The sequence below is a fragment of the Nannospalax galili genome, unplaced genomic scaffold, assembly GCF_000622305.1.
Source record: "Nannospalax galili isolate Female #2095 unplaced genomic scaffold, S.galili_v1.0 scaffold218, whole genome shotgun sequence".
In the NCBI taxonomy this organism is placed as follows: Eukaryota; Metazoa; Chordata; class Mammalia; order Rodentia; family Spalacidae; genus Nannospalax; species Nannospalax galili.
Genome location: NW_008343207.1, coordinates 2907019 through 2922035, shown reverse-complemented (window position 1 = coordinate 2922035; position 15017 = coordinate 2907019). Strand labels below are relative to the sequence as shown.

The 15017-nt window shown below is 40.9% G+C and overlaps 1 protein-coding gene and 1 non-coding gene across 2 annotated transcripts in view; both read right to left on the bottom strand.

Annotated features, from left to right (window-relative positions):
* Vps33a (VPS33A core subunit of CORVET and HOPS complexes) overlaps positions 1-15017 on the bottom strand; it is a 33542-nt gene that overhangs the window by 7256 nt on the left and 11269 nt on the right. Inside the window, exons 7-10 of the mRNA XM_008839332.3 lie at positions 12678-12871; positions 8068-8194; positions 6035-6102; positions 4230-4367 (exon numbers count right to left, since the gene is read on the bottom strand). Of these exons, the coding sequence (XP_008837554.1) occupies positions 4230-4367; positions 6035-6102; positions 8068-8194; positions 12678-12871 (527 nt within the window). The remainder of the gene's footprint in view (positions 1-4229; positions 4368-6034; positions 6103-8067; positions 8195-12677; positions 12872-15017) is intronic.
* Positions 5630-5791, bottom strand: LOC115071410. Its single transcript, XR_003850496.1, has one exon. It is a non-coding gene; the product is annotated as a U1 spliceosomal RNA (small nuclear RNA).

Here is a 15017-nt window from a genome sequence, read left to right as displayed (position 1 = left end):
CAAGGCCAGCCTGGTCTACATAGTGAGTTCAGGTCAGCTGGGCCTACAGTGAGACCCTGTCTCAAAAAGACAAATAAAAAAAGCCATGATTGAAAAATATGAAATTTATAGAATTACCAAAATGTTACGATATTGTTTTCCTTTATAAATGCTTGGGATATATATTCCTTATCATCTTAAAGAAGTGTTCCATATCCTTAGCTAATTAGTTATTTTATAAGAAACAGTCTATGAGTTGATGTTTTTTGGAGTACCTGTCCACTTGTGCCTCTCTACTTTGATAGACCAATGTGATAAATTATACTAATAAGTGTCTTCAAATTACATCATCACATTTTCATTCTTGGGATACATTCTTCTAGTTTATTCTGTAACACAAAGTTGGATGTGATATGACAGTACGTTAACTTTGGATTTTTGCCTTAATTTGTGAGACGGACAGTGGTTTTCTTTTAATATACACTTATTATTTGTCTATATAGTAGCAGGGTGCCCACTGAGGGGAAGCACGCCCTTTTCTATGTGTTTTCATAAGTTGTTTTTTTTTTTAACTCTTTCTTCTTTTTTGATTTATTTATTTTTATGCAGTTTTTGGCTACTCTAACATTCCCCCCTCTGAAGAGGTAACCCTAAAATCTTTAAAGGATTAGATAAAAGCTCCCAAATACTTCCCACATTTTTGGCCTTTGAAAAGAGTATGTTGCTAAGAAGCCCAAGAACATTTTGACTTATAGCCAAGAAACTGGCTGCTTTTATTTGGGGTCTTTTTACCCTAACTGCCTAGCCAGTTCCTACCTCCTATTCTTATCACACCATCCTCTGAAGAGGTTACTGAAATTGCCAGTAGGGAATAGGGACGCTGACCACTCTGGCTTCTTCCATGCTGAACAGGGACTCAGAGTGAGGCAATTGGAGTACCCCTTAAGTGGGTCTATCTAAAGACTTCCAAATTGCATAACTCTGATCTCTAAGGGGAAAAGAAAGTCCTTGAATCATGAATAGATGTGAAGGAGAAGGCAAGAGTAATTAGCATTACAAGTTCTAGACGGGGTGGGTCCTAGAAAAAAGAACAGAGCGATTTTCAAATGTTCCTATGAGAGTCCATTGGAATTTCTTGACAAGGGCTTCCAAAAGCATCCCTCTATTGAGTTCCTCCTCATTTTTCTTGTCTTCTGAGGCAGGACTCTAGAGTGATGGATTCAGGATTTGCTTTCAGGTATTTTGATGGCTGTTAGAGTGGTTAGAATCAGTGTCGGCTCCCTCTCAAAGGCTTCTGTAATCATGCACTATTTTTCTTGCACTCTCTAGTTGTTCATTTGTTAACAGAATGTTCCTGGGGTCTGTCACAGTGAAAAAGTGATTGGCTCGGCCAACAACAGTGCTTTGATCCCATCGAAGCTCCCTGATGTTAATATTGAGTGGTAGCTCCCCAGACATTGTCCTGGATTTGCCTCCCTGGCCACCACCCATGCTGCTCGGTCCTGCTCAGCCCTTTTCAAATTTCTAAAAATTGATTTTTATTTGTATGAGTGTTATGCCTGCATGTATGTAAGTACACCCGTGTTGTGCAGTGCCCATGGAGGACAGAAGAGGCCGTTGGGTCCCCTGGAACTAGAGTTATGGATGGTTGTTAGCCACTACATGGGTACTGGGATTCAAACCTAAGTCTTGCAGAAGCAAGAACAGTCAGGGCTCTTAACCGATCTCTCCAGGCCCCTCTGGACACACACTTAAGGACAAAAAAAATATTAATAATAAAATATTGTGCCTAGCAGAATTTTATTTCTGTTTTTTAAAAAAAGTATAGCTGTGAATTCCACAACAGCCTGGTCTACAAAGCAAGTTCCAGGCCAGCTGGGGCTACAGAGAGACCCTGTCTCAAAAAGATGCCCCCATAAAATAAAAAATTTTTTAAATTAAAAAAGATACAAGTAATAGCTAATACTTGTATAATGCTTTTTATGAGCTACTCAGAGCTCTGGTCTAAGCACTTTACATTCATTAACTTAATTACCCTATATCATATGAGGTAGCAATTATCACATCCATTTGATAGAAATGTTATATATTTTGCCCAAGGTCCAGTGAGTATAGAGACATCAGTGGATCCAACCACACTGGCCTTGAAGCACACGGTGACTCTGATATCTGTATACATGAACATTCTTTATATGCATGCAGAGAATACATGGGAGTCTGGAAGGAAGCAAACCAAACTGTTGGCCTGGGCACATCTGAGGAGAAAAAGGGCAGTGGCCAGTGTGGAAGACATCCACAGTTTACTCCATACACTTCTCCATTACTGGACTCTTATGAGAATACATGTCATTTGTGTAACTCAGAAAGGATGAAAATAAAACAAAACAAAAAGCTACCAATATATTGAGCAGTGCATGATAATAGGAGTAAACACTGTCTGAGACATTTCAAAGGAGAGAACTGTTCTTTATAACAGCAGTGGGCTTTCTCTTATAAAGTTTAGCAGGCTTAAGTCATTAAGGAATTATCAGAATTTGCACTTAGTTCCTCCTGTCTTGTTAAAAACATGAGTAGTAGTCCCAAGTTGCCTAGGTTTTGGCACTGGCTCTGCCACACACTAGCCAAGTGACCTTGGGTGAGCTAAAACTATTCTAAGTCTCGATTTTTTTCCACCCATAAAATTGGGATAACAGAATCTAACTTAGAAGGCTACTGTGAGATTAAATACACACATAAACATTTTTAAGCTCTTCTAATACAGTGTTATTATTTATATTATTTTTATTACACAAATACAATAAAAACAATGATAGAACCATTCCTCTAGGTGTTAAAAAATTAAACAAAGAGGGGCTGAAGAGATGGCTCAGCAGTTAAGAGTGCTCTCAGCTCTTCCAGATGACCTGAGTTGGGTTCTTAGCACCTACATCAGGCAACTCACAACCATCTGTAACTACAACTCCAGGGGATTTGACACCCTCATCTGGCTTCCTTGAACACTTGCACACACATGGCATAAACACACATACACATAAATAAAAATTTAAATGCCTTTAGTCCAAGTACTCGGGAGCACAGGCAGGCAGATCTCAGTGAGATCGAGGCCAGCCTGGTCTACATAGGGGGTTCTAGGTCAGCTGGGGCTATAGGGAGATCCTATCTCAAAACAAAACCCTAGGTAAATAAATAAAAATTAAATTTTTTTTAAAAATTAAAAAGAGGTGTTGGTAAGATGGCTTAACAAGTAAAAGTGCTTGCTGCCAAGCCTAATGACATGAGTTTCATATCAGGATCCATGTGGTGGAAGGAGAGAACAAACTTCTGCAAGTTGTCCTCTGACATTCACACATGCATTATGGCACATGTGCTCAAACACAGACATACATAGGCAAATAAATAAGTAAATAAATAAACAAACATGATTTTAAATATTTAGTTAAAAAGATAGTGATGGGGGCTGGAGAAATGGCTCAGCAGTTAAGAGCACTGACTGCTCTTGCAGAGGACCTGGGTTCTATTCCCAGCACCCACATGGCAGCTATGAACTGTCCTTAACTCCAGTTAGAGGGGAATCCGAAGCCCTCTTCTGATTGCCACAGCATTGCACAACACGGGTGCACTCACATGCATGTGGGCAATACACTCATACACATTAAAAAAAAAATAGTGATTTTAAAAAATAAAGCAGGCTGGGCGTGGTGGCGCACACCTTTAATCCCAGCACTCGGGAGGCAGAGGCAGGTAGATCTCTGTGAGTTCAAGGCCAGCCTGGTCTACATAGCGAGTTCCAGGACAGCTGGGGCTACAGGGAGACCCTGTCTCAAAAAGACCAAAAAAAAAAAAAAAAAATTAAAGCAAGGGCTGGGCATGCAGAAACAGGCAGATCTCTGTGTGTTCAAGGCCAGCCTGGTCTACATAGTGAGTTCAGGTCAGCTGGGGCTACAGGGAGACCCTATCTCAAAAAAGACAAAAAAATAAATAAATAAATAAAAATAAAAAACTTTAAAAGATAGTGACAACAATGTACTGTATATATATATATATTGGTCTTTTTGAGACAGGGTCTCCCTGTAGCCCCAGCTGTCCTGGAACTCGCTATGTAGACCAGGCTGGCCTTGAACTCACAGAGATCTGCCTGCCTCTGCCTCCTGAGTGCTGGGATTAAAGGCGTGCACCACCACTCCTGGCTGGACTATATTTTTAAAAGATGCCTTCCCCCCTTGACAAATTAAAAATTTTAAATATACTACCTGGAGGATTTCTCTTTTGTAATAATCCAAAACCTTTTGCTTGAGCCCACTGTTGCACACAGACTGGAGGCAAGCTAGTCTTAACACCTTGATCAGCGGATGCTTTTGGGCAATACAGTCCTCGATGTAATTGTTGACCTAGAAATGAAATATACATACATACTATCTAATTTAAGGACTTAAATAATCTGATGTTACTATTATTCCTCATTCTCTAACACCTGTGTAAGGTAGCTCCCCTAATCTACTCTTCATAACTGATGGCCATCACACAAACACACCAGTTAGCAACCCAGGAGCAGAAGGTAGTGAGGACATCATCAGGCAATCAAAAAACCTGCCTGGACCCATCTATTTCTGTGAACAACCAGCTCAGAGGATGTCAAATGTTTGGGGCTTATGACTTTCTCTGTCTTGAAACTTCCAGCAATTTATCTAGGATAAAGTGATGGGAGTATTTTAAGAAGTTAAATAACAAGTTCAAAAAGCAAGTATCCTGGTTCCTTTGTTTTTGTTTGTCTTTTTATAAAAAATAGGATCTTGGGGCAGGAGAGATGGCTCAGTGGTTAAGAACACTGGCTATCCTTGCAGATGACCCGGGTTCAAATCCCAGCATCCACATGGCAGCTAACAATTGTCCGTAACTCCAGTTCCAGGGGATCCAACAGCCTCTTCTGTCCTCCACAGGCATTTCATGACACAGGTGCACTTACCTACATGCGGGCAATACATACATACACATAAAAAATCAAAAGAGGGGCTGGAGAGATGGCTCAGCAGTTAAGAGCACTGACTGCCCTTGCAGAGGACCCCAGTTCAATTCCCAGCACCCACATGCCGGCTACCAACCCTCCTTAACTCCAGTTCCAGGGGAATCCGAAGCCCTCTTCTGACCTCCGCGGCATTGCACGACACAGGTGCACTGACATACATGCAGGCAATACACTCATATACATAAAATAAAAATAATAAATTTTTTTTTTTAATTAAAAGAAAAAAAAAAAAGGATCTTATATAACCCCGGTTGGCCTCAAACTTACTATGCAGCCAAAGTCAGCCTCAAATACTTCCATCTCCCAAGTGCTAGGATTACAAGTGTGTGCCACCATGCCTGGCTATTATTATTTGTTTGTTAGTGGTACTGGGTCTGACACATGCTAGACAGGTACTCTACTACCACTGACCTACGTCTCTATCCCAAACAACAAATGTATTTTATCTATGATAGTCTTTTAAAATCTTAGCTATCAGGATATCCCAAACAACAAATGTATTTTATCTATGACAGTCTTTTAAAATCTTAGCTATCAGGAACCAGGTCTCACCTTGCCATGTGCCACCAAAAGTGTCTTACCTAGAGCAATTTTTATGTCATAACTTTAAAATTTTTTTTTCATTTTAAGGGGAGAGCACAAACACAGTCCCCCACTACACAAATTATGCAGTTGAGTTTCCCAAATTTGGGGATATCGCAGGGGTCAGCACATACCAAGTGCAATGGATGAGCCTTGCCCTGGGAAAACTATCTTCCTGATCATGGTGTTCCCCTGCCATATATTTTGCATCAGTTCTTAAATATTTTACGTATTGGACTGGGGATATAGCTCAGTGGCAGTCTTGCCTAGCATGCACAAGGCTAGGATTCAATCCCCACCACACACACACACACACAGAGAGAGAGAGAGAGAGAGAGATGGCCAAAGCATGGAAATCAAAACAATGGATTGATTACTGACTATCTGGCTCTAATCTTAGCTTTGACAAACTTTCAACTATTTATTAGAAGAGGTATATTATCTACATACCTTATCAGTGTCTATTCCAGACATAAACTCCTGTTCCACTGTTAATTTATCAAAGAAGTCTTCAGAAGCTAAAATGTAATTAGCAAATTTGCAACTTAGAATTCAATAAATGTTAATTTATTTGAGTGGTATCTTTTATGCATAAAGACGGATTAAGAAACAAGACATGCAGCTGGGTATGGTGGCACATGCCTTTAATCCCAGCACTTGGGAGGCAGAGGCTGGTGGATCTCTGTGAGTTCAAGGCCAGCCTGGTCTACATTAAAAAAAAACAAAAAACCAAGACATGCAAAAAAGAAAAGCAGGTACAAATTTAAATCATCACCTGAAGACTCTTCTGAGCAACATGGAAAACCCTAGAACTCTGAAGTTTCTCTTAGAGACTGTCAACCTCTGTACTCCTCTCCTAGCCTTAGGGTTTAAATGCAAAGGTTGGGACATTACAGAACCAGTTTCAAAAAGAGCTGACTTCCCAAGAGACAGAACTTTTATCATCAGGTCCAACCTACTTTCAACTTATCTCCACTTTGGGTAACATGCAGAGAAAGAACTAATTTCCCAACACTGTGATTTACTTAAGACTCAAAGTCTATGTCAGAAAATGCAGTGCTGAACAAACTCTTCCTCAGTTTACAGTCCTGAATTGAACATACTTGTGTTTGGGTTTAATATATAACTTGTGAGGTTCTTCACAGCAATTCTTTAGTAAGTCTTCATTCTTTTTAGTTTTGTGGGTTTTTTTTTTTTTTTTGGTCTTTTTGAGACAGGGTCTCCCTGTAGCCCCAGCTGTCCTGGAATTTACTATGTAGACCAAGCTGGCCTTGAACTCCGCTGGGATTAAAGGCATGTGCCACCATGCCTGGCTCTTTTTAGTTTTTGTGAGATATAGTCTCACAGTGTAGCCCAGGCTCTCCTTGAATTCATGGCAAACCTTTTCTTTCTGCCTCCCAAGTGTGTTGGGATTACAGGCATGAGCTACCAAGTCTGGCTTTATATATATATATATATATATATATATATATATATAGACAGAAGTCAGGCTTGCATGGCAAGTGTTTACCCACTGAGTCATCTCATTGGCACTGTTTGTTTTTGAGACAAGGTCTAATGTAGACCAGGCTGGCCTAGAACTCCTTATTAGCTAGGGATAAACCTGAACCTCTGATCCTCCTGATCTCAACCTCCCCAGTGGTGGGATTAAAGGTGTGCTATCACAATCCAGAACTTTATACATGCTAGGTAAGCACTCCACCAACTGAACTACATCCCCACCCCTTTTCTTTTTTGTCTGAGAGTCTCACAATGTAGCACAAGCTGTCCTTGAACTGACGATCTTCCTGCCTCAGCCTCCCAGTTCTGGGATTATATTTATGCAGTACCACTCCCAGCTCTGCAGAAAAATTTCAAGGGAAAAACCAAAACTACAGCCCCAACAAAAACCCAGAACAGCATACTGTTTTAATTAATCTTTCAAGTAAGAAAAAAAAAATTGACTGAAAAAAATTACTTCACATTATTATGTGGACAATCTTCTGGATGTGTACTTTTATCCATATTCCAAATATTTTATCATAGTATTAATAATAATTAAGTTAATCACAATGGATCATCCTTAACTGTCAATATCCATACACTAAGTCAGGCACGGTGGCACACACCTGTAATCCCAGCATTTAAGAGGTGCTGGCAGGAGGATCAGTAGTTCAACACCAGCTTTGGCTATATATCAAGTTCAAAGCCAGTCTGTGCTACATGAGACCTTATCTCAAAAATACCCCTAAAAATTAACACACTTAATAGTCAGAAGCATGTCTGATATTAAAATGGAGCTGACTGGGCTGAGGGTAGCTCAGTGGTAGAGTGCTTGCTTTGCACACACAGGTCCTTGTTTGATTCCCAGAACCAAAACAAGAAAATAAATTTTAAAAACACAGTTAACCTTTCTAAGAAAGCATCAGGGTACTGCTGACTTGGGTATTAGACTGAGTGCAAGGTTGGTCCCAGATGGAAGAATCACAGCAAAAGATACTTACTAGTGACATCTTTGATCAGCTCTGCAATTGAGGTGTGGTTTGCAAGAGATCCCCTCGCTGCCTGCATGTGGGGCAACTGGGAAACAAACTGCTTAATCTCTCCCACTGTCTTAGCGTTGTGCCTCTCCTGGAATAGATTAAGACAGCAGTACCATCAGGTAGAGTATGTCAGAAGGTGTTTAATTTATATTAACAAGTAAGAAGAGCTAGAATACAAATAAATCAAGCTAAAATACATATAAATCAACCCTAACTCCAGTATCATACATAACAGCAGAAAAGATAAGGTGAGATGGCTCAGCAAGTAAAGGTGCCTGCTCCTAAACCTGACAACCTGAGTTCAATCCCCAGGATCCACACGGTGGAAAGAGAAAACTGATTCCCTCATGGTGTCCCCTGACCTCCACACATGTGCTATGGCACATGCATCGACACACATAAAATAAATAAATGAGTGGCTAGAGAGATGGCTCAGTGGTTAAGAGCACCAGCTGCTCTTGCAGAGGATCCAGGTTTGATTCCCAGAACCCACACAGAGGCTAACAACCACCCATAACTCCGGTTCCAGGGGATCAGATGCCTTCTTCTGACTTCCACGGGCATTGTACAACATGGGTGCACTTACATACATACACAGGCAATATACTCATACACATAAAATAAATATTAAAAAATAATAAAAACTACAAATAAAAGATAAAGGCCACTGAAAGAGAACATAGTGCATATTTTCCACATAGCACTTCTTTAGAGAGCAAATGCCTATAATTTTCCAAATATACTGGTTCATGCACTATATATTTTATGGGCATCTGAGTATTAATGGAGGACAATGTTAGCTATATAATACAAACTTAATAAAAAACTAAGATGAGCTGTGTGTGATGGTGCACACATATAATCTCAGCACTTGGGAGACTGAGGCTGGAGGATTTAGAGTTCAAGGACAGCCTATAAGAGCACATACTATGAGGACCCAGGTTCAAATACCCAGCACTGATATAAAATGTTGGGTGACTCTAATTCCAGTACTGTGGGAGATGGAAACAGGATTGCTAGGGCTTGATGGGCCCTAGTATTGCTCCAGGTTCAATGGGACACCCTATATCAAGGGAGTAAGGCAGATAGTGATGGAACAAGACACCCGACTGCTGGCTCCTGCATACCTGGGTGAACACATTGCAAACATATGTGAACATATATATACTACACATATATTTATATATACACATACATACAAGAATGATTTCTTAAAAAACAAAATATAAGCCAGGCGTGGTGGCACACACCTTTAATCCCAACACTTGGGAGGCAGAGGCAGGTGGATCTTTGTGAGTTTGAGGCCAGCCTGATCTACATAGTGAGTTCCAGGACAGCTGGGGCTACCGGGAGACCCTGTCTCAAAAAAAAAAAAAAAAAAAACCCCACAAAAAAACAAAAAAAAAAACCAAAAAAAAAATATATAAAACAACACATGTGCTACCACATGTGGTAGCACAGGCCTTTAATCCCAGCACTCAGGAGGCAGAGGCAGGTGGATCTCTGTGAGATCAAAGTCTAAAATTGAATTCCAGGCCAGCTGGGGCTACAGGGAGACCCTGACTTGCCCATCCCAAATAAAACAACAATAACCCTCTCCCCCAAAAAAACCCCAAACAAGGGCTGAAGACATGGTGTAGTGGTACAGCACTGACAGAACATGAGTGGGCCTTGGGTTCAATCTCCACTATCACACACACACACACACACACACGAGTAATAAAAATTAAACGCAGCAGAAGGGACCATAAATAGTGAAATGTTTCTAAGTTAGGCATGATGGTAAAGACTTATATAATCCCAGCACTTGAGAAGTAGAGACAGGAGGATCAGAAGTTCAAGGTCATCCTTGGCTATTAGAGACCTCATGTCATAAAATAAAACCAAACAGTAAACAATTTTCTGTGCAACAAAAACAAATCTTATCTGGCTGTTGAACCTTAATCCTGAGGCCAGCCCATGAGCAAAGTGAACCTTACTTAGTAACAAGAATGGTTTAATAATGTTAACCAAAACTGTTTTCAGAAATATGGAAAATCCATTCACAAATATATTCCCTACGCAAGATAAAATCTGGAACAACATACTCAATGAAAAATTCATTTTCAAAATAAAAAAACCAACAACAAAAATCTAGTTTTCAAAAATTTATCAACTTCTATCTCCAAAGTCTAAATAATCAGACTTTGTAAGTCTACTGAATTCCCACAAGAAAAAGCTTTCCAACAAGAATAAACCAGTTAACAGCAAGAGGGGTAGAAGGTGAAAATGAAACCGCTGACTGGAAGCTCTAGGGATTTGGATCTCATTATCACTCATCACACACTCAGGGCTCCTCTGAGACCTCAAGTGTGCATCATGAATTCCAAATTCTACTGCAGGGCATGGTTTATTTACAGTACAGCACTGTGCTCTCAAACCCCTTAAAAAAGAAAGGATAAATGTTTAACACAGCCCAGCTTGTCATAGGCTTGAGAAAAAGTTTAAAAAGAAGAAAACCTTGGCTGGTGATGGAGCTGAGTGCTACAGTACCGTCTAGCATGTGCAAGGCCCTGGGTTCAATGCCCACTGCCAGAGAAAAGAACGAAGAAAACTTCAAGTCTGCTTGAACTTGTAGGCACTGAGAGCAAGAAAGTTTCTTAAACTATAGGTCACAGCCATATGGGGTCACATAGCTGGATGTATGGGCAGCAAAAGTTTAGTAACAGTAAAGTTTCTGAGCATGTGTTGTCCAGAAATTAACTCTGATGGTTCTGGTAGCGCTCACCTGTGCTATATCACATGACCTCACTGTAGTGTTGGCACTGAACACACAACATAGCCTCTGCCAGATGCATGCCCTCATACCACCCAAGGTAATGAGCACTGTTCACACAGCTCAGGTCAGATTCAAAGCTACTGCATATGATGAATCAGTCTTTTCACTGTATAAAAGATTTCTGCTCTTAAAGAAATATAAGGGTTTAATTAGAGAAAACTTAGCATTGTCATCCTTTAGTATATGAAGTATCAAATGAGTATATCTTTAGATTGTATTGTGTTAGAATTTTTGTATTAGGGCCTATTATGTAAAGTTAGTGTCTTGAGATGTCCCTCAGTGCAAGTTCATCCACCAGGGTTTAGTCAGCCTATCTAGTCTCTCCCTTCAAGGGGAGACTTCCTCACTCAGCAGTAATCAACTGCCGATAATTCTTTGACTAAAATTGGGGCTTGCTGTTCACCACAGTTCTGTGCTGGGTTTTGGTCTGCCTAAGTTTGCATGTGTTATTATTATTATTATTTTTTTTTTTTGGTCTTTTTGAGACAGGGTCTCCCTTGGCTTCATAGCAAATGCAAGGTTGCCTGGGCTGCATGAGACCCTGTTTCAAAAACACCAAGTAAGTTAAATAAACAAGTAAATAAAATCAAAATTGCTATTTCAGTTTCCTTTCAAAGATCATTAAATGGGGCTGAGGAGATAGCTCAGTAAGTAAACTGCCTGTTGAGGAAGTATGAGGACCCAATCCCCAAAACCCATGTGAAAAGCTGGCCTAGTGACATGCATTTGTAATCCCAGTTCTGGAAAAGCAGAGACAGGTAGATCCTTGGAGTTCACTGGTCAGCCTGCTGAGAACAACACCTGAGGTTGGTCTCTGGCCTTTAGCATACACACATACACACACACACACACACACACTCTCACGCACATGTGTGCACGTGTTTTGGACAGAATTTCCAACAATTTCTGAAATGGTCCTAAACATACCCCTATAGTTTTGTACTACACACTAAAAGGAAGGAGAAGTCTCAGCATTCACAATTACAAAATCAAAACACTGACTCTGAAATTAAACACTGAAGATGCTCTATGTCCTGAGTATGAAATATTCAGCCAATATTTAATTCTTTATGTAAAAGTAAGTATATGGGGGCTGGAGAGATGGCTCAGCAGTTTAGAGCACTGACTGCTCTTGCAGAGTACCCGGGTTCGATTCCCAGCACCCACATGGCGGCTACAAACCATCCTTAACTCCAGTTTCAGGGGAATCTGATGCCCTCTTCTGACCTCTGCGGCACTGCACAACATGGGTGCATTCACATACATGCAGGCAATACATGCAACACATGAAAAAAAAAAGTGTATGTACCTCATTGGTATGCAAATTTGTTCCTGTCTTTAATAAATGGTGTAATTATATGAAACAATTTTTTTTTTTTTTTTTGTCTTTTTGAGACAGGGTCTCCCTGTAGTCCCAGCTGACCTGAACTCACTATGTAGATTCAGCTGGCCTTGAACTCACAAAGATCCACCTGCCTCTGCTCCCAAGTGCTGGGATTAAAGGTGTACACCACCACGCCCGGCCTATGAAACAATTTTTTTAAAGTAAATTCCCTTATGATTTGCATATCTATGCTACATACCTATATATGCAGGTCCTATAAAAATATCTCAGGCAAAAAGAGGTCATGAGTGGACAACATTCAAGAAGGCCTGTGCTACACTGCCATGTGGTCTGGGAGCTCTACTCTCCTCTGGCAGGCATTCCATCTGGCACACCGAGTATAGCAGGATGCCCCAAGGCTTGTCTTACCTCAAATGCTGCAGAGATGATTTTCGCCTTCTTGCTGAGCACGGATCCCACAGCATTGAAATTCTTGTCCCGGATCTCGGCATAGAGTTCTTCTGCAGAATTCAGCTGCAGCTTCTTCGCCTCTGTGGGGAGGTCCTTCCCACCATCACCCTGCTTCTTGGGGGCAAATTTCTCTGGCGGTAACTTCACATAACCTGCACAATGGAGGAAACACAGCTCTGTGCAGTCACTGAAAGAACCAATAGCCAAGTGCCTAGGCCCCAAATGCCAATCCCAACTCAATGGAGAAAAGTACACAGCTCTGGATTATTTTCCATCATCCACATACGGGATACAGCTTTAGAAGACAATGGCACACACCTCATTTTCATTTTCCATGGCCCAGATACAGGAACAATGGCTCTTTACAACTGATCCCATGGCTCTAACTATCTTTGAGGACACCTACAGAAACCACAGCAGCAATGCTGAGTTTCTAAAAAGACACCTCAATAGGGCAGGCAAGATGGCTCAGTGGGTAAAACACATGCCAAGGAAGCCTAATGACACGAGTTCCATTCCCAGAACTCATGTAAAGATGAAAGTAAACAAATGACTCCACGAAGATGACTTCTGAACTCCACATTCATGTCATGGCACATGCACTGCTCCCTTACCCCAGCCTTCATTATATACACGCACAGTAATAATACTGATAATAAATAAATAAATGAATAAATAAATAATAAATAAATAAATAAAAATTTTAAAGATCTCCAAAATCTTCAAGGATCACTCATTGTCTGCAATGGAGTGCTTTTTAAAGTATAGGTTATGTTCCACTCATGGACCATGACATCAATCTAGTAGACTATAAGGAGAATTAAACTAAACAAATAAAAACAAGTTGAGCATGATTAAGGCACACCTGTAATCCCAGCACAGGACTGAGGCTGGACTGAGAGTCTGAGGCCAGCCTGAGTTATGTAGTGAGACTCTGTCTCGAAGCACAAACAACCTGGTCTACTGGTATACACCTGTAATCTCAGTAACAGAGGCTGAGGTAAAAGGACTGTGGAGAGACTGAGCCCAGCCTGTATTATAAAACCACCAAAACAGCAGCAGCAAACAAACAGAAAATCCCAGAGGGTATCATAGGAAGTAAAGGAAGATGGTGGAGGGGGCTTTTTAAAAATAAAACTTCTAGCTGGGCATGGTGGCGCACACCTTTGATCTCAGCACTCGGGAGGCAGAGGCAGGTGGATCTCTGTGAGTTCAAGGCCAGCCTGGTCTACATAGTGAGTTCCAGGACAGCTGAGGCTACAGGGAGACCCTGTCTCAAAAAGACCAAAAAAAAAAAAAAAAAAGGAAGAAAGTGTTTAAGATGTCATTTAGGGAACAAATTAAAAAACAAGGCTTATAATCTTGTCACTAAAAACCTGACAACTCAGGCTGGAGAGATGGCTCAGTGGTTAAGAACTGACTGTTCTTCGAGAAGACCCGGGTTCAAATCCCAGTACCCACATGGTGGCTAACAAATGTCCGTAACTCCAGTCCCAGGGGATCTGACAGCCTCTTCTGTCCTCCATGGGCATTGCACAACACGGGTGCATTTACCTACATGCAGGCAATACACGCATACACATAAAATAAAATAATATTTTTTAAAAACCTGACAACTCTTTCGTGTTTTATAGAGATGTATCTACTCCCTCAGCCATCTGCCATCCTATTCCCTTAGCCATCTACTCATTCTCATGGTAAAATATATGTAACACAAAATTTACCACTTTGGCCATTTTACAGTTAACAATTCAGGGGTATTTAGCATATACAGTTTTAAAAAATTTTATTTTATGTGCATGTTTGCCTGCAAGTATGTGCGTTGCCTGTGTGCCTTGTGCCTGGAGGCCAGAAGAGTGTTGGATTCCCTGGAACTGGAGATACAGATGATTGTGAGCTTCCATGTGGGTGCTAGGAACCAAACCTGGGTCCTCTACAAAAGCAATAAGCATTCTTAACCACTGAGCCATCTCTCTAGCCCCAACATAAACATTTTTTAACTGCAGCATCCAGTTCCAGACTTTTTCACACCAAAAGGAAACTCTGTAACTTGTAAGCTACTCCATATTCCCCACCTCCAGTCTTTGGCAACCACTGGTCAGTTTTCAATCTTCATAGACTTCATACCACCTTTCTGTTAATTATGCCCAGCTCTCTTCCAGTCATTCCTTGGCTCCAGGATGTCAACAGAGGCCAGAGGCCATGAAAGTGAGGGAAGGAAGCCAGGCTGAGAGGGCAGGCCTTTGTCTCGTGTGTGTGTGTGTGTGTGTGTGTGTGTGTGTGTGTGTGTGTGTGTGT